The sequence below is a fragment of the Crocodylus siamensis genome, chromosome 9, assembly GCF_052110815.1.
Source record: "Crocodylus siamensis isolate JL-2025a chromosome 9, ASM5211081v1, whole genome shotgun sequence".
In the NCBI taxonomy this organism is placed as follows: Eukaryota; Metazoa; Chordata; order Crocodylia; family Crocodylidae; genus Crocodylus; species Crocodylus siamensis.
This window is the reverse complement of record NC_143403.1, coordinates 71712833-71733232: the sequence shown is the minus strand read 5'-3', so window position 1 is coordinate 71733232 and position 20400 is coordinate 71712833. Positions and strand designations below refer to the sequence as shown.

General features: G+C 45.7%; 1 protein-coding gene across 3 annotated transcripts in view; it reads left to right on the top strand.

The window, feature by feature from the left end:
* Positions 1–4845: 4845 nt before the first annotated feature.
* The window catches only part of MLXIP (MLX interacting protein), a 75410-nt gene continuing 59855 nt past the window's right edge, over positions 4846–20400 (top strand). For all 3 annotated transcript variants that reach the window (XR_016444123.1, XR_016444122.1, XM_090062436.1), the window contains exon 1: positions 4846–5187. Coding sequence is in view for 1 of the 3 variants with exons in the window: in XM_090062436.1 (XP_089918562.1) it covers positions 4877–5187 (311 nt within the window). In the remaining 2 variants the exon portion in view is untranslated. The remainder of the gene's footprint in view (positions 5188–20400) is intronic.

Genomic DNA, 20400 nt, shown 5'->3' with positions numbered 1-20400 from the left:
CCATGGGTCAGTTTGAGCAGAAGAGTTCCTAATTTGCAGCGTATTGTGTAAATGCTTAGTAGTTGTATCAGGTGTCCGGGTTGTAGCCTAGAGACGAAAGGAGTCAGAACTTGTGGTAGAGGTGATATCTTTTATTAGACCAACTAGATTTTTGCAAAAAAAATAACATTTCTAGTGGTTTAATAAAAGATATCACCTTCACTATGAGGTCCGATTCCTTGGTAGTTGTGTGTTAAATTCAAAAGTGCTTAGTCCGGAAAAGGAAGGTGAGCAAGGGGCCTTTGGTCTTGCTTCTCTGCACATTTCAAATGTGATTGAATTAAATAAACAGCTATCTCATCTGTGATACCAGTCCAGTCTCCGCTGGGAGGCATCAGCAGATAACGATGGGCTGGAACATTTCATTAGCACCGCAGCTGCTAAAAGAATTAACAAAAGGCATATGCAAAAGCAAGGCCATCAATCTGTCTCTCTCTGCTGTGGCCTTTGCAATTACCTCGATCTCTCCTGGAATGCCCTGTTCTAGAGCACTCATCCTTGAAGTGCAGCGTTTAGGTTGGGCAGGTCCAAACAGGCTTCACACAAAGAAAAGGAAAACACCACACCTGCAAAAAGTCTTTCCTCTGCATCCTTGCTTGGTTTCATCTATAACATGTTGACGTAGACCAAATACAAGAGGGGAAAATGCTCTGATCTGAAGGTGTCCTTCAAAACCTGTGGGACACAAGGCTTTTTAGGGATCACTTTAATTGCACCAACAGTATAGTTGGGAGAGTGGTTGGACAAGCTTTTGAGTATCAAGTGCCCTTTTTTGGGTTTAAGAAAGAGGCAGACGCAGGCTGAGCACATATCAAAGGAAGCCCACATGCAAATACAGACAGACTGCTTGGAGAGACAGGACGCACAAAAGAAATGCAGTGGACCAGGCAATCTGCTGAGTGGCAGAGCTAGAGCATTCAAGAGGGGAGGGGAGATATTTCCTGCAAAGTGCATGGAGATTCCTAACGGAGTCTGATAGGTTGTAATGAGCCATGCAGCCACTCTCTATCTAGTAGGGTTATTAATTTCTATTCTTGGGCCCGTCGTCTGCAGTTGTTTTGTAAATTCCCTTTGAGCAAAAGGGAAGAGGTTGGAGAAGGAATGGTTGTTCTGTGAAAAATGTGCTCCTGGTGTTCCCATGTTGCTTTCTGTAAGGGTTCATAGTTTCTAGAGTCGGAAGGGACCTGAGCAGATCATCTAGTCCGACCCCCTGCCATGGCAGGAAAGAGTACTGGGGTCAAACGACCCCAGCAAGATGTTCCTTCTTGGTCATTCCTCCTTCCTGTCTGGTTTCACCACGTGCTTTCCATGAGGACAGACACCTGGTATGATGCGTGAGTCCTGCATTCTGGGACATATGTATGTAGGACCCATGCACTCTGATGGGGGCGTTTTGTGGGGTGCCAATTGTCAGGGCAGTGGAGATGTAGTGACAGGCTTTGCATTTACTGCTAAGGCTGGGCTGTGTCCCATTTGAACTCTGTTGACAGGAGGGAGAGTTTTGCTGCTGCTGCTGAGTTGGGCATGTTTTGGGATTGCTCAAAGGCCAGGAATGCAGGCTTTGGGAGCATTTCCCTCAAGGTCTGACCTTTTTTTGATGAGGGGCTGTAATTGTTTCATAATCCTCCTTTATGAGTTCCAGCATGTAACAGCTGGGCAGGGGTTTTTTTTTGCATTGCAATAGGTGGCGTGTTTGTGTGGCTAGCTCCAAAATGCAATCTGTTTCTCTGCTGGTGCATCCTCGCCTGGGAACATCATTTTTCAGGCAGGTGAATTGCGTGTCGGCAATTTCATAGTTTCTAGGGTCGGAAGGGACCTGAGCAGATCATCTAGTCTGACCCCCTGCCATGGCAGGGAAGAGCACGGGGGTCAAACAACCCCAGGTAGGTGTCTGTCCAGCCTCCTCTTAAAGCCCCCCAGGGTAGGGGCCAGCACCACTTCTCTTGGAAGTTGGTTCCAGATCCTAGCCACCCTGACCGTGAAGTAGCGCCTTCTGATATCTAACCTAAACCTACCCTCTGCCAGCTTGTCACCATTATTCCTGGTCACTCCTGGCAGTGCTCGGGGAAACAGTGACTCCCCCAATGCCTGCTGGTCCCCCCTGACTAGTTTATAACAGGCCACAAGATCCCCCCTCACCCTTCTCTTGTGGAGGCTGAACAGGTTCAGGTCCCATCGCCTCTCCTGGTAGGGCCTGCCCTGCTGTCCCCTGACCATGTGAGTGGCCTCCTCTGGACCCTCTCCATGCTGTCCACATCCCTCCTGCAGTGCGGCGCCCAGAACTGGACGCAGTCCTCCAGCTGGGGCCTGACCAGTGCGGCATAGAGGGGGAGGATCACCTCCCTGGACCTGCTCCAGATGCATCTGTGGATGCAGGACAAGGTGCGGTTGGCCTTCCTGACCGCGTCCCCACACTGCCGGCCCGTGTTCATCTTGGCATCAATGATGACCCCCAGATCCCTTTCCGCCTCCGTGCTGACAAGAGGGGAGTCCCCCAACCTGTAGGTATGGTGCCGGTTGTTCCTCCCCAGGTGCAGCACCTTGCACTTGTCTGTGTTGAAGCCCATCCTATTCTCTTCCGCCCACCCTTGTAACCTGTCTAGGTCTGATTGTAGCCTGTTGCATCCTTCCAATGTACCCACGTCCCCCCACATCTTAGTGTCATCAGCAAATTTGAACAGGGTGCTTTTCACACCCTCATCCAAATCGCTGATGAAGATGTTGAACAGTGCGGGCCTGAGGACTGAGCCCTGCGGAGCCCCACTGCCCACGTCCTTCCAGGCTGAGAAGGACCCATCCACTACCATCCTCTGGGTGCGGCCCTCCAGCCAGTTGGCGACCCATTTGACTGTGTGGGTGTCTATACCACAGCCCCCAGTTTCTTAATGAGAATGGGGTGAGCAGAGGAGGTGGTATCCAGGGGCCTGACTATAGATGAGTTTTTTTGGTGTGCCTGGGGCTGTTGCTGTTTTTGTGGACACTGTGGTGGGCCATGAGTTTTCTGTACATAGTGGTTTGTAGGGTGTCATCCTGGATGCGGATTGTGGCATGTAGGCGTATGCCAGAGAGAATTCAGTCAAAGGAGGGTAGTTGCTGAATATCACTTGATGAATCCAGATGTTCAGCAGAGGAAAATGTCATCTAGGTAGTGCAGGTTTGATGGCACAGTTTTGTAAATAGTCTTCTCAGTGGCTCCTGAAGATGGTGGCCTAGCAGGGGAGGCATCTTTGTGCTATGTGTACAGAAAACTATTAGCACTCCATATATAGAAAAGACTACAATGTTTCAAGCAACCTGATTAAACTTGCACTAGGCAGGAAGACAACTGGAGTGAGGTGACCGGCCAGTCTCCAGTCTCCATCCCTCAGACGTGAATCTCTCGCTCAGCCGTTCAGGATTGCCCTTCTGGCTTGCAGGACTCCTAGTAGAGATGATATCTTTTATTACACCAACAAGATTTTTGCCATAAAAACATTTTTTAATTGCAAATGAAAGGAGAAAATCTTGTAGTAGAGGTGATACTGTTTATTAAACCAACAAGACTTTTGCCAACAAAATTCTTTAATTGCAAAGTAAAGTAGTGGCAAAAATCTTGTTGACATCTTTACTACAAGATTTTTGCCAAAATAATTGCAAATTAAAGAAATTTGTTAGTAAAAATCTAGTTGGTCCAATAAAAGATCTCATCTCTCCTAAGATTTTGGCTAAAAAATGTCCTTAATTCCCAGTTATTCTGTCCAAAATCTTGTTAGTCTAATAAAAGACTTCGCTTCTACTACAAGGTTTTTGCCAAAAATTTGCAATGAAAAAATTGGTTGGCCAAAATCTTATTGGTCCAATAAAAGATCTCATCTCTACTACAAGATTTTTTTTTGTTGTGAACTTGCAATGAAATAATTTTTTTGGCCAAAATCTTGTTTGTCCAATTAAAGATGTCACCTCTGCTGTAAGATTTTGGCCAAAATAATTGAAAATTTAAAGCTGGCAAAAATCTGGTAGTAGGGGTGATCTCTTTCATTAGACCCAGAAGATTTTGGCCAACCAATGCACATTTTTGGCCAAAATCATCTAGGTCTAATGAAAGAGATCATCTCTACTACAAGATTTGGGCCAAAAATTTGCACTTAAAGACATTGGTTAGCAAAAATTTGGTAGTAGAGGTGTTATATTTTTATTAGATCAACAAGATTTTGGCCAAAATAATTCCAAATTAAAGACATTGGTTGGCCAAAATCCTGTTGGTCTTAATGAAAGATATCTCTGCTACAAGATTTTGGCCAACCAATGTCTTTAATTTGCGAATGTTTAGCCAAAATCTTGTAGAGATGGTCTTTCATTAGATGAAGATTTTTGCCCCCAAAATTATTTACTTGCAAATTTTGGGCAAAAATCTTGTAGAGATGACATCTTTCATTAGCCCAAGAAGATTTTTGCCATAAAAAATTCTTTCATTGCAAGTTTTGGCAATAATATTGTAGCAGAGATGATATCAACAAGATTTGTTCCCCCCCCCCCAAAAAAAAAAAATTAATTTGCAATGGAAGAACTTTTGATGGCCCAAATCCTGTTGGTCTGATAAAAGAGATCACCTCTACTACCAGATTTTTTTTTCCCCTTTCATTTGCGGTGAGAGAGGGTTTTTGATGGCTAAACTCGTGCCGGACTGGTACGAAATGCCATGCTCCCCCTCCCTCCCTCCTTCCTGCAGGGGGCGGGGCGAGGCGGCGGGGGGCGGGGCGGGTCTGTGTGAGGCGGCGGGGGCGGGGCCAGCCCCGGGGGGCGGGGCGGGTCTGTGTGAGGCGGCGGAGCTGGGCGGCGGCGGCGGCGGCGGCGGGCCATGGCCGCGGACGTGCTCATGCGGCCGGGCCGGCGGCGGGCGGACGAGGACTCGTCGGACACGGACGAGGCGGGGTCGCGGGGCGGGGGGCCGCGGCGGGCGGCAGGGGCCGGCGCGCAGATCATCCACTCGGGCCACTTCATGGTGTCGTCGCCACACAGCGAGCACCCGCCCAAGAAAGGCTACGACTTCGATACGGTCAACGAGCAGACGTGCCAGACCTACCGCTTCGGCGGCGCGCGGGCCGGCGGCCGCCTCAGCATCGACGCCTCCCTCACCAAGCTCTTCGAGTGCATGAGCCTGGCCTACAGGTGGGCGCGGCCGGGGGCTCCTCGCGGCCTTGCAGCAGGGTGCGCGGGCCCCTCGCGGGCGGGCCCCTCCGAGCCGCCCCCGGCCTAGCGGGTGGGGCCCGGGGCTCGTGCCAGCGTCCTGGGCCCGACGTGTCACCGCTGCTGTCGCGTGCAGGTGGCTCGTCCGCGCGGGCGCGTCCAAGGGGTAAAATAGTAGCAGGCCATCATAGGGGCAGTATCTTATTGGACTAGCAAGACTTCTGCATGCATCATTTTCTTTCTGTTGCAAGCTTTTGGTCACTATATCTTTTATCAGACCAGTGAGACTTTTGCACGTACCATTTTCTTTCATCGCAGGCTTTCGGGCACAAATGCCCTTGGTCATGTGTCGGAGAAAAGATTGTAAAACTTCTCTCTGCGATTCACCCCATCCAGGAAGAGCGCATGCACGCCAAGTGGAGAGGCCTGACGGAGGGTTTTTCAACCCGAAAGCTTGCTAAGAAAACGCTTTTCCAACTATTCAAGTTGGTTTAATAAAAGATATCAGATTTACCCAAAGAACCTTGTCTGCCTGGGCAGAAATGAAATTTCATAGGATTTCACAGAAGATAGATGGAAAAACTCTTCTGGTAGCAGAGGACTTGGGGGTGTGGGGGTTGCAGCAGAAAAGCCCTCCTCATTGACAGAATGCAAAGCCTGTCAATATGTCTCTGCTGCTCTGACAATTTGCACCCCACAAACCCCCCCGTCAGAACGCATGGGTCCTACATGCATGGTACATGCTTATGGCTGAACACAGAGTTCTCTCTTGTGTTGTAACGTGAAGGAATGGGGTCAGTTTCAGGATAAGAAATGAAAATAAAAGCACCTGGTCTTGACAGGATCCAAGACCACGTTGAGCTGTCTGTCTGCAGCAGCTCTAGACTCCAGCAAGTGATGCAGATGCTCAGCCTCTTGGTATCAAAGTTAGCGGTATTGTATTAGTAAAGCCTCTTTGAGGAGGAATATGCAAAGGGCGGATTAAAGGTTGATGCCTGTTTTGGGGTTTTTTTTGCCCTATTCCAAATGAAAAAATTCAACAAGTATTTGGGGGGAAATTTTTTTTAATTTGCATTTTTTTTTCCTTAGCAGGTGTAAGGAATGGTGGTTAGCCAGCATGTTTCCTAACATTTCATTTCCTTTGTTCTGGAACTCGAGTTTGTTGTTGATACTTCCTGAATTTATTCAGGCCTGCAACTCAACTTCAGTGTTTCCTTCCCCCTGCTCAGTAAGATACCATCCTCATGCATATCCCCTTTGTCTGCCTTCCAACATGGAGGCAGGGAAAGAAGGGAGTTGTGCTGTGGAATAAAAGACTGTTTGGGAAAGATGAGCTTGCGATCCATGTGACACTGCTGAGATTAAGGATCAGCAGCAGTTTGGATCCACATTTTTAGATTTCTGATGAAAAGGGGAGGGGAGTTTTTGAGAACATATGCATGAAAATATTTTTTTTCCATTTATAAGCACCATTAGTTTGAAATCTACTCAAAGCAAATGTGTTTCTTTACCCAGAGTTCCTCTGCCATTTATTTTTCAAACGTTGCTGTATAAAAGGAGCCATAGAGGCAGGAGTGGGAGCAGTGAACTTGGCTAGGTGCGGAGGTTTATGAAATGCAAACTGTATTGATCCAACTGTTTTCTTTTGATTATTATCCTAACAATTGCTAGTGGGCAAATCATTTTCCTGTGGAGAGTGAATTTTCAATTATGTGTGAATAGATGTTTGAATTCATATTTATACACAAGAGAGTTGTGTGCTAATGTAGTAGAACCAAGTTGTGACACTGAAACAGAATTAACCAGACTGCCAACCTCAGAGAAATACAAAAAGGAAACCCACAGCACACAGCGGTGACGTAGCAAACTAGAACTTCAGCATGCTTAATTTTTTAAATCTCTACTGTCTGGTTATGTTAGGTTTTATACATTTTCTGTCATATCAGTAAGGTGATGCATAACATGAGAGAGCAAATATGGGGTGGTAATGGTGAAAAATTGTTATACAAATCTTAAATAAACTCTAAATTTTTGTAGCAGAAGTCATGATTCTGATGTAAAGGCCCTACGTATTGAGCAAAGAATATGGCAAAGTTTAGAAAAAACCTTCTTGGTGGCTCTCCAGTCGAAGGTTTGTCTTTGTGTAGGTGATTCTTAAAGCTGGTTAGGTGCATGTCATGAATTACCCTGTCCGGGTGTCTGGTAAGCAGGTGGAGCCTTTCTGTCATCGGCACACTACATGGAGAGCAAAGTTTGCACCTTTGAATGTTAATGTGTTTTAATGTTTTATGTAAGACTGTTAGGTGACCTGTCCAATAGATGTGTGGTGCATTTGGACATTAGTGACACTGGAGGCTTGTTCACCATTCAGGAAATGATGGATTGAGCATGCAGACAGCTCGTGTCCTCATCAGCAGTCTCTCTGGAGGATAAGGAAGTGGAGAAAATTGGACACTCATTCACCAGCAGTGCAGCTGCTCTGATGAAGAATTATGGGACTGAATTTTGCCACTTAAGATGCAGCTTGCAAATTAGTTGAAGCCACAGTGGTTGGTATGTAGGGAAACTCACTGGTGCTTCTGAACCTTTCCTGTGAGCCTTAGCATTTATTATGTTCTCCAGTAAAAAGGGCGGACAGAGATAAAGGGTATTTTAGTCTCATCTGGCACCTTTGCTGGCAGGGAAGTCCATCAGTGCTAGGCTTGTTTTTAACTGAGGGAACTGAAAGAGGAAAAAACGAGTTGTTCATAAAAGACTCGTGATGTTTACACTGTGCTGCTGCTGTAGAGCCAGCAAGGCAGACTTAGTGACTAGCTCTAGTCATAGAGCTGGCCTGACACAGCTTAGTCAGGTCCAATAACTGAAGTGCCAGGGTAAAGCCATATTTGTATTTCTTACTGATTTTGCACACCCATCACTAGTAGCTGGACATTCCAGCTCTTGATAGGGGAAAGCAATTAGTATACTATGCTGAAGCTTTGCCAGTCAGCTAGGAAATCAGGATTTAATTAAGTGGGAAGACTTGGTGAAGGGAGTCTGCTGTACCCATGATCTGAAAGTTTCTGTGTTTAGACTTAATCATGTTTCTGCAGGAAGAGCTTCCCAAAGCATGCTTTTAGTTTTGTCTCCTAGCTTAGTGTCCTGTAATACAGCTGTATACTGTTAAACAGCTGGCATGTTCCCCACTGAAGAAAGCTGTGTTTCAGGATGAGGTAATTTTTTCTTTCCTCTGCAAATAGAACAGGCAAAATTGAACTTAACCTTCTGTTGTATTTCAGTGACTTCACGGATTACTTGGTTAGAAAAGTCTAATTTCAGATCAGTCTCTTCACATGGAAAAGTAGGATAAGAGTGTACTTTCCATGTGCAGTTGAGGAGATCAAAACAGGTTTATAAATCAATGTCACCGAGCAATAGAAAGTGTATACTACAACTGTTACATGTTCTGTACTGTACACTTTATCTGAATGGCCATTGCTCCCAAAAAAAAGAAAAGAAAAAAGGCTTCTAGCTATAACTTACCTAGAACAGATTTTTTACCTTTCTTGCTGCAGAGACCAGGACACAGACCAGTGGCTTGAAGCTGCACCAAAATAGGTCTAGACTGGACACAAGGAAAATCTTCCTCACTGTTAGAGCAATGATGCAGTGGACTAGACTGCCTAGGGAAGCTGGACCTCTCTTGAGTTATCTTATCAACCCTCTCAGCAGCAGCACATTGGCTGCCATTGTCCCACTACCTTGCCTGTGGCAGGTTAAGGCGTTATGCCTTGTAGTTGTATCAGGGCCAACTGTAGTTTTACTAGTACGTCAGACAGTGGATTTGTATAGGATTGTTTGGAGAGGAAAGATTCTGCCTCTGGCAGGGGTTTGGACTAGATGACTTGTGAAGGTCCCTTCCAGCCCAACGTCTATGATTTTCCTTGGTTTATACTATAATATATATTATAATCTCTTCCCAGCCTTTTGTGGGCTCAGATCAAGTGTACTAACTGAAAAGAAAATTAGCTTTAACTGCACCATTCCTTCTAATTATTATTTCCAAATAAGCAATTGTACTTACAATTACATGGTCCAAACCTGTCATCAAACCTGACTTTCTATAGTATTAGGTCAAATGATATGTAATTTTAATACTTAATGTACCCCCGCCCCAAATAGCTTAACAGAATTATTAAAACGATCCAAAATGTCCTTGAGTAAAAATAGCATACAAAACTGGATTGTATTCTAGGAAGCTTCTAGCCATAGCAAAAGCCACCCCAATTATGTTTTAGAGCTCCTTTCTTTTGTGGGGGTAGAATCAGGCCTGAATCCACAAACATTTTGGTCAGGGAAGTACTTGCAATAGACAATTTAGATTTCAAAGAATTAGCAGACATCTTATAGTATCATAGTAGCTAGGGTCAGGAGGGACCTGAACAGATCATCTCGCCTGACCCCCTGCCACAGGCAGGAATGAATGCTGGGTTCACAAGACCCCAGACAGGTGATTATACAACTTCCTCTTGAATTTGCCCCAAGGTAGGGGCGAGGACCACTTCCCTGGGAAGCTGGTTCCAGATTTTGGCCGCCCTAACTGTAAAATATTGCCTTCTGATCTCTAACCTAAACCTGTTCTCCATCAGCTTATTACCATTGTTCCTCATCACCCCCAGTGGTGCTGGGGAGAAAGGGGCTCTGCCTATTTGCTGTTGATCTCCCATGATGAGTTTGTAGGCAGTCACCAGGTCCCCCACCTCAGCCTCCTCTTGCTGAGGCTGAACGGGTTCAGGTCCCTCAGTCTCTCAGGGCCTGTCCTGCTGTCCTCTCACCAAATGGGTCGCCCTCCTCTGAACTCTCTCCAGGCTGGCCACATCCCTTTTGAAATGCGGCACCCAGTACTGGATGCAGTACTCCAGCTGTGGCCTGACCAAAGTCGCATAGAGGGGAAGCATCACCTCTCTGGACCGGCTTGAGATGCACCTTTGGATGCATGACAAGGTATGGCTGGCCTTGCTGACTGTGGTCTGGCATTGCTGGCTCATGTTCATCTTGGAGTCAATAATGACTCCAAGATCCCTTTCTGCCTCTGTGCTTTCAAGAGGGGAACTCCCCAGCCTGTATGTATGCTGTGGATTCCTTCTCCCGAGGTGTAGCACCCTGCATTTGTCTACATTGAACCCCATCCTATTCTCATCTGCCCACTTTTGTAGTCTGTCTAAATCTATTTGCAGCCTCTCTCTCCTTTCAAGTGTGTCCACCTTGCCCCACATCTTAGTGTCATCAGCAAACTTGTACAGTGTGCTTTCCACCCCCTTGTCCAAGTCACTGATGAAGATGTTAAGCAATGCGGGCCTGAGGACTGAGCCCTGGGGTACCCCACTGCTCACATCTTGCCAGGTTGAGTGCAACCCGTCCACCACTACTCTCTTGGGTGTGCCCCATCAGCCAATTTTTTACCCATCCAACTGTGCAGGCATCAGTGCTACAGTCGCTTAATTTATTGCTGAGGATGGGGTGAGAGACAGTGTCAAAGGCCTTCTTAAAGTCTACAAAGACTATGTCCACGGCGACACCATCATCCAAGGATTTAGTTACTTGGTCATAAAAGGCAACCAGGTTGGTCAGGCAGGATCTGCCTATGGTGAACCCATGCTGATTGCCCCTGAGCATGATCTCCCCTGCAGGCCCCCCACATATGTGCTCCTTGATGATTCTCTCCAAGATGTTCCTGAGCACCGAGGTGAGGCTTACAGGCCTATAGTTACTTGGCCCTTCTTCCTCCCTTTCTTGAAAATTGGGGCCACATTAGCCAGTTTCCAATCCCCCGGCACCTGGCCAGATGAGCATGAATGCTCATAACAGCCAGGCCAAGGGCTCCGTGATGACCCCTGCCAGCTCCCTCAACACTCTTGGGTGGAGGGCATCTGGACCTGCAGATTTAAAAATGTCCAGGCCTTCCAGAAGATCCCTAACTACATCTGCACTGACTGAAGGCCTGACAGAGCTATCCCTAAGATTGTCCCTACCTCTGGTAGGTGGGATATCCCAGTCCCTGTTCAAGAAAATGGAGGCAAAGAAATGGTTAACAATACCAGCTTTCTTGTCTGGCGTAGCCAAAAGATTACTGTTTGCATCTTGCAAGGACCCTACATTGCCTGGTGTCCTCGTCTTGCTCCCAATGTACTTGAAAAAGGACTTTTTGTTGTCCTTAATCCTGGACGCTAGCCTGAGTGCCATCTCTGCCTTGGCCTTGCTAATAGCCCTCCTGCACTCCCAGGCCTAGGAGGAGTACTCCTCCTTGGTGATAGCTCCTCTCTTCCACTGGTTGTACGCCCCTCTTTTAGTCCTCAGGAATTGCTGAATGCCCTTGCTGAGCCAAGGGGGTTTCTAAGCACTCTTACCCCCCTTTGCTTCTCTCAGGGACTGTTATCCTTTGGGCTTGGAGGATCGCCCCCTTAAGGTACGACCATCCCTCATGGACTCCCACCTCCTCTACCGTCTGGGCCCTCAGTGCCTCCCCCACTAGTCTCCTAAGCTCATTAAAGTTGCCCCTTCTGAAGTCAAGGGCTTTAGCCTTGGTGTGAGCCCTTGATGCCCTGCATTGGATAGTGAAATTGAGCAGGTGATGATCACAATTACCCAGGTGGTCAAGGACCTGCAGTCCCCTCACCAGGTCATCCCCCATGGCCAGGACCAGGTCCAACAAGGCGTTACCCCTAGTGGGGCTGACTCTTTGGGATACTCTTACCACACTAACAAGCCAAAGTATCAGGATGTGGAAAGCTCTCCATTTCTAAAAGCGGACTGTTACTTGTTCAAGGACTACAGCAAAGAATTCACACTTGCACATACAGATTTGCAGATGTTCTCCATATATTGCGAATGGGACTCCATACTAACTGCATATTTTGTAGGATTCAGTAGCATTGTTGTCTCAACCTTCTCTTGGGTGAAAAATTTGTTCAGGACACCTCAGCCTTTCTGCTAGGTCTGAGTATTGGGACTGGCAGCTGCTGCTAGTGGGGTGGGTGAGGAGGTTGCTTGTGGAATGGTTGGTCTGCTGTGTTCTCTTATGAGGTCATGGGTGCAGATTTTGGGTAGCTACCATAGTCATGCCAGGAGGATTTGAACTTTGTAGGATTGGAAAGTATTTTATAGTCATTGAAAAACAGGTTAATAATATCACTGGTAGTGATGGTTATCTTCAGAACAGGTCTAACATGGGAAATGATGGTGCAGGGTGCTCAGTGGGATGCCATTGTGCCTCAGCCATGTCTTGAAGGGTCACTGCTTGTGGAGAGGAAGTTTTGCTGTACTTTTTGTTAATGTTGGAGTTCTTTTAATAAAAGTACGTAATCATTTTTAGTGTGATTTTTGAGTAGGTTTTTAAAAAATATATTCAATTTTTAACAGTTTGCCAGTTGCAGTCCATCTTATGCATCAATGTGAAAGGATGTCTTTGTAGGCCTAGATGCAAGTTTTTCTGTAACTAAGGAGCATCAGAGGGCCTCAACCAATAAGCACGTGAAAGGGGTTGCTGTTTAGTTAAGAGTGCTAAGACTGATGTTAGATACTTGTTTAAACCATCTGGATCCTGTGTGTTGAGGTTGTGCAAATCAGGAAAATGAAGGCTTAGACCAGAGAAAAAGATTTGCTTGGAAATTGCTAGCTGGGTCATTTTGAAATCTCTTCAATTATAGCTGTCTGACTAGAGAGACAGCCTGTTGGTCTTCTGCAGATGTAGGCCAAATTCATCATTGTGTCAGTGGATTGACATAAGGGATAGATTGATTCCAAAATGCCCCTGTCGTATGTCTTACTTTGTTAAAGCACCGTGTATTGTAGAAACTCCTTGAGCTTCGTCTCTGCCTTCACGTCCAGCAGATCTGGAATACCAAGGTTCATGAGACTTTCCCAGATTGTGAAGGCTGCCTTATAGGAACTACTGAATAGTGTCCTGATACTGAGCCCAGTTTGCAGCAGGGAATTGCTGTTGAGCTGCCTTGTGTAAAGTGTTCAGGAATGAAAAGACTTTCCAGGTGAAGACAGTGCTGCTTACCCCAGGTGCAGCACAATGAATGAAGACATTACACGATCTGGCTTATTACCTTGCTTCAGACAAGGGGAAACCATGTCTCACACTTGATATAGCTACAGGATACGAAGCTTAATTTAAGAAGGACTTACTTGCAAATTCCACTTATGTGACATTGCATATTGGGAAGCCATGCAAAAAGCTTGATGAAGGATGTTAGAAGTATTGGTTTGATTTTTCCCTAAATATTTATATTATGATTTCATAGATTTCATAGATTTTCATAGACATTAGGGCTGGAAGGGACCTCGGGAGATCATCGAGTCCAGCCCCCGCCCAAAGGGCAGGAAGTCAGCTGGGGTCATAGGATCCCAGCAAGATAAGCATCCAATTTACTCTTGAAGGTGTTCAATGTAGGTGCTTGAACCACCTCCGCTGGCAGACTGTTCCGGACCTTGGGGGCTCGGACAGTAAAGAAATTCTTCCTTATGTCCAGCCTGAAACGGTCTTGCAGGAGTTTGTGACCGTTCGACCTCGTCATCCCTTGGGGCGCTCTGGTGAACAGACGTTCCCCCAGATCCTGGTGGTCACCCCTGATAAACTTATAGGTGGCCATCAGATCACCCCTGAGCCTGCGCTTTTCCAGGCTAAAGAGTCCCATGGCTCTCAGCCTGTCATCGTAAGATCTGTTTTCCTGAAAAAATAACCTGAAAAAAGCTGCAATCAAGACCGGGGTCCTGCTGCGTCAAAGACTAGCTTAAAAAAAGCTATACAATAACTTGGCTTTCCTAGAAGTGACACAGCCTTTTGGATTGGGAGTGGCTTTCCTGAGTTCTGATCCAACGGGGGCCCAGTTTCCCCATCTTTGAGTTAGTTCTGTTAGAAGGCAGGGTGTACCTTATTTCTGTTTGTCACCCTCACAGAGATGTGGCGCAGAGTAATCACGTTTTTCGTAGAAGAGTCAAACCACATTGCTGATGCGTCAGTTTCCAACCTACCTTGTGATCTGTGTGTGGCATAGTAAGTCCATTATCCTATATTTTTGTGTAGTGAACAGAGTTCATTTTGTGGTTTAAGCATAACATGGATTTCATAATTGTTTATTTCTGGACGGTTTGCTAAAATAGGCAAAGGAGGGGAGTCGGCTTGTCCTTGGCTTGCTAATGCAATGCACTGTGCTATATTCAAAGCAGATGTAGGATAAACTAGTTGGCTTGGAAGGTCCTTTTCACAAAGGATGTGCTATTGCATAGTTCTTAAATGACAGGCTTTAAAGTGGACTCTCAAGTTTCACAACAACAGATTTTAGTGTCCCCTCCTCCCATTCTCTTCAACTCTTGCCCCTGGTAGAAGTGTGATAAAATGGCCTAAATGTGACAGGAAACTGAGAACTCCTGAATTATTATCGTTGCTCTGTTAATATGTGTGTGAGCTTGGATAAGTTATTTAACTCCTCTCTGTTTGTTGTTCTCTTATATGGAAAGTGATTTTGGCCTTCGGAGCCCAGGGATGATATGGGCTGTGCACTAATCAGTTCTGCAGATCACTACTCTCAGATTATTCTGATTGTGCAAATTCTTGCACTTTGGTTGGGTGCTACCTCAGAATGAAACAAAGAAGAATGCCGTGGCATCTGCCTTCAGCTACCCCAATTAGGGCAGCACCTGAGAGGAGCTAAGCAAGATGTGTCAACATAGAGTTGCTTGTATGGAGCCATTGAAACAGTTCTGTAACACTTCATGTGCAGTCAGATCGCTTCAGCATGTTGGGCTTTGCATTTGAAAGTCTTTTCCCACCATACCTGTGGAAAATAAGGTGCTCAACTGCGGAGAGAATTGGCAAAGTTGGATGAATTTGTTTTGGAATTTGCCGAGAAATGAGGTATAGAGAAAGGTACGTGTGATGGGGACCAAGGAAAGAGCTTTGTGACCTTGCCCCCCAGTGTTGCAGTCAAGGCAAGACACTAATGGCAGTTTGGAATTCCTCAGGTATTTTTTCCCTGTCCATGATGGGAGTATGGAGAAAATACGGAAGTCCCTGGAATGAATACTAGTGCAGCAAAAGCACAGAGGTCAGTCTCCCATTGAAGTAAGTTGCTGGGGTAGCTGGCAGGTAAGCAGTTGTGGAAGGCCTCGAATGAAAAAGTACCTTACTCATTCTGGAAGTGGAGCCCCAGGAGGGACATGCGGGAGTTGATGTTTCGGAGCAACAGGCCCCGCAAACCTCTTTGGAAGCTACATTCCACACAGCCTGCAGGTAGCACGGCTGCATTAGTGAAAACAGTATGTAACAGCAGTTGAGATGTGAAGTGAGGGCTTGGCCCAGAGTTTTGCCTGCCTAATTTTTTGCCATCTCTAAAATTATAAAACAGGATGAATATGTGGGTATAATGAGAAAAGTGAGTCAAAGGTGATGCTTATATTGTGAACTTGAGCGCCAAGGAAGATGATGGTAATTTTCACAGCGAGAAAGTGTCAAGGGGAGGACTTGAAGAAAGAAGGATGTGTGGTTATAGAGGAGAGAGAGATGCAGCTTACAGATCTGTCTGTTCTAGTAAATACTAGTCTTCAAAGAACACAAATCACTGAGTAACATAACCAGACCAGTCTTACACTAGTAATATGTTGGTGGGCACTGCTCTGTACGTGGCTTTCAGCATCAGTTAAAATATGTAAGCGGGCACCCACTCTCATGTGGAAATTTCTATTATATTTGTGAGAAGAAGCATAATTCTTTTTGAATTGAGGAGCTGCCCTGCTTTGGAAAAAGCAATGTCTAGCAACTACAGTGTTAATTCTGGGTTTGTAGATCCACAGGTGGTGAAAGGAGGAGGTGTTCTGCAGAGTTGGGAAAACTCTTCTGATCTCAGAACAAAGAGGTGCTCTGTTTTTCATAGTGACAGATTTTCTACCTGCTAGACTCCCAAGATCTCTGTTTGACAGGGCATTGATGCCAGAATAATTCTCTTCTACTTAAGTGGTCAGAAGCTGAATTTTTATTTGAAGCACAGTTCCTTTCTAAGGAGAAATGAGTTACAGTCTTTAGAATGAGTGAGTCTCAGTGCCTGTCAAGAAACCTGGTTTACTCTGCAAATACAAATGATCAGGCTGTTTGCATGATTTTTGCCCCTTGCTTAATACTCTTTGTGCTTTTCTGAATTTCTTCACATCGTGTTAAATGTTTTGTTTGCTTTTAAAATTACAATTTTGTAATGCAGTAGTCTGTCAGAAAAGGATTCATATCTCCACAGCAGCTAGATTTAGTAAGCACATCCCGATTGGATCAAAAGGAAACGGCCATAATGACCGCAACATGTCTTAAACATTGCACGTTGTTAGAACTTTCCAAGAAATACAAAGAAGTGCAGAAGGTCTGATTCAGACTCCAGACGGGGAGGCAGAATTCCTGGGTTCTGTCTCCACTTCTGCCATGGACCCATTTTGCAACCCTCTTCAGGTCATTCAACTGCTTAGTGCTTCACTTTCTCACCTATAAAATGGGACAATACAAAAAGTTACTTCCCTAGGCCTGGGGGAAGATTCCTTATCAAGCATCTACATGAGACCTGGCTGAATTCCCCCAGATCCTTTTAACCTTCCCATTTATAAATAATCTTCACGACACTGGTGAAGTGGCAAACCTTTATTACTGCTATTTATGCCTGCCTGTGTGGAAAGAGATTAAGTGCGAGTGGGACAGTATAGTGGAGTCAGGAGTAGCACTGTGATCATGCGGATTTACTGGCTCCTCTTCTACACAGTATACCACAAACCCTGGGCCAGGCATTCTGAACTCCTGGCCCTTACTGAAGTTAATGTAGGTTTTGCATAAGTAAAGAGTGCTTGAAGAATTAAGGCCCTACATGTGGAGAGCAGCAACATTTGATTGTCATGATTGTGGTGTTAATTCACAGCTGAAAAGGCAAGTGCCATGTGACCCAGAATAAAACACTTAATTTTTACAGCTGCATGCTTGTTAATCAGTACTGCCTACGATATCTCTGACTTTTCAACATACTCTTCCCCTCCCAAATCAATGTGCTGTCCTGGGGGAGGTTCCCTGAAAGTTAAGGGCAGCAATTGCCATTTTCCAAGGGGTGCAAATTGCCAGTTTGGGTTAATAACATCCGGTATATGCCTTCAGTCCCCTGCTGTTTCAAGTCTGCATCCCTTAATTGCAGCCAAGCAGATGGTTTGAGTCAGCCTTCTGCTGAATGACTCCTGTTGGGAGGATGTATATATATTACTGTCATTTTCTTTTGTTTCTAATGATCATTGTTGGTGGATTTTCTCCAGCCTCTGTGTCCCTGCTGAATAGTTGAGGGAATCATAGGAAGAGAGCTCTGATTTCTGTTTCCATCTCTGGCACTGGCTCAGTGCCCCTCATTTGTAAAAAGCCTGTACAATATTTTCAAGATCTCTCTCTTCTAAATAGGTTAGAATAAGAGGTTGTGAAGTTCTTTTGCATCCTCAGAACAGCAGGTGATCAAAGAGCAGGCCCATCCACATGATGTAGCCACTTTTATTTATGAATGATATTTTTCATATAGTTCATAAAGCTACACCACTGGATGTGATACCTCTCTTGGTTTATTATTCTAATTGCAAGTAATGACACAAGGTAGTTGATGTAGTAAGATATGAATTAATTGGTCAGGTTTTCTTCAACAGGAATTAGTTACAGAAGTCTGTTTAGACTTGACCCCTCATTACAGTACTCCCATGTATTCCTCCTTCCCACCCCTGGATCAGTGGTGTGGGTTGGTGCATTTTATAAGCAGGGCTCAGTGCTCTATTTAGAGCATTTAATAATTCAAGCTTGGGTAATGCCATGCCTTATTAGGGCACTTTATAATAATTACTATGTAATAAATATTTGAGGCATCTTCTGACTGTGTGTGACTGGGATCTAGGAACTCCCAAATTCTGATTTTGACTCTGACACAGATCCTGTGTCAGTAATTTAATTTTTCTGCCTCGATTTCCCTGTTGCTAAGGCAGCCTCAAGAATTGACGTGTTCTTTGCCTAGTTAATGTTTGCCAGAGGCTTAAGGATTAGAAGTGAGGACAGTCATTGTTAGTGAACCAAAAAGACAGCGAGGCTCAGTGCAATGTGTTTAGTTCTGTGGCTCCTGAGTGATAACAATTGGAGCAGCTCTGGACAGGAAGATTACACTTTGCACTTGTCCTACGACTGAGTGTTTTATAAGCTTTGCTAAGTTAATGCCGCATTTTCCCCAGGATGTAAAGGGTAAGTCATGGTAAGAAAGGGGAAACAATGAAGTAGGAAGGTGCAGTTACTTAGTGGGGTGTCGTTGGCCTGCCAGGGTTGTGATGCACTCATGCACAGTAAGTGCATGCTGTGCCACCACTTCCTGATTTCACCCTTGGGGGTGGGTGAAATGCTGCTGTCTGCAATGAGGTGACAGCTCCGATGGCTGGGTTTTTCTTGTTGTTTTTACTAAGTCTGCTGTTTGTCTTGCCTCAAATCCTTCTGGTTGGAAGTATCTTGCTGCAGGCGGGAGACATTCTGGGTTCATTTGGGATTGCTCCTCTTGTTTGTATTTTCTACCATGCCAAAGCAAACACAGCAGAACTTCATTATAAGCGATAGAGGCTCCTGCACTGTGCGCTCTTTCTCTAGCTGCAGATAAAGCAAAGAGAGTGAAGGGTTCCCACACTTGGACTGTCTTATAATCTGAGAAATGGAGGCCAACATTTCTAGACCCTTTTCTGGGAGATGTTGTATAAGGGAGCTGAGGAAGAGGAGACAGTGGCCTCAGTTAGGGTTCCAGAGAGGGCTGCCTGTGTTTCCATCCAAGCAAGAGCTGCCAGTGCACTACTCATGACAATCCTGTTTTGTTTCTTATCACATGCTTGTTACAACTTCTGTTTCTGTAAGGACAGATAAGCAGCCTGAGTGATGAAAGAACCCTTTCACCTTGAGTCAGGAAGTGGATCGTCTTATGTTTGATTGTGTGTAGACAGGGAGTAAATGGGGTCTTCCTGTGCAGGAGTTGGCTAGACTATATACAGTGATTGAACAAGGCTGTGCCTCTGGGATGACTTGTGAGGAGTCTGCCTGGTCCTGCTCATGCATAAGGTATTTAACCCTGAAGAACAAGATGTCATTTTTAGTTTTGGAAGTGAAACAGAAACCACATTGCTTGCAGCTGGGCTTTGCAGACCAGGGCCTTGGTTACCAGCCTGTATTCTTTCTATCTACCCACTTTTGTGCATGGCACTTGCTTGTGGGCCTCTTGTGTTGCCTGCTCCAGAGACCTTGCTTACACTAGTTTTCTAATTGTCCCATCTGTGCAGTATACCATGTCACACAGATGGGATCCAAGCAGCTGCCAGTGCTTTTCTCTCATGATCAGCTATGGCAAATACAACAAACTGAGCTTGGGGCTGTCATGCTAGATGCTGCACAAGCACAGAAGAGATCATCTTTCCCCTGCAGGGCTGGTATCTTGTCCTCTAAATCTGCCCCAAGCAGGTTCTCCAAAGTGGTGCTGAAATGGTTGGGGGCTCTTGCTTCGGTGCCCCCAGCCATGAAGCCAGCTCACCCTGGTGGGGCAGCGGGAGACTTAAACAACAGTATAACAAGACTGTTGTAGCTGTTCAGACCAGTTTCCCTTAGCTCTTTGTTTTCCCACCTGTCCGGGATGTTTACCTGGAGCCTGTCTCCTTTTCACTCCTTAGCTTTATCTATGTTCTCTTCCCTCAAGGTCTCCTAGCAGCTGGCACCATGCCCTTGGAGCAGTCAAGGGCATGTCTACCCATGTGAGCTATGCCAGTGTAGCTGTCAGCAGAGCCACTAGTGGAGGCACATGTAAGCTAGGAGAGGGCATTTTCCTTCCAGTGTAGCACCACCATCTTCAGAATGGCAAGCTAAGCTAGCTATAGCCCTCACTGTGTTGGCATAGCTGCTCTGCACTCCGGCACTTGCCACCCTAGTTGTCTAGTAGAGGGTAAGTCCAAGCCAGGAATTAGACCCAAGAGTCAAACCATGCATGCTGATATAGGACCCTTGCTAAGTCAGATCCTTCTGTACATCATGGTGCTCCTGCCTATCTGAAGCAGCATGGGTCTTACGGAAATGAAACAGCATTGCGATTGCACAGTAAACTCTAAAAATAGTTGAGCCCCATTCAGCCCTTCATTAGTGTGTAA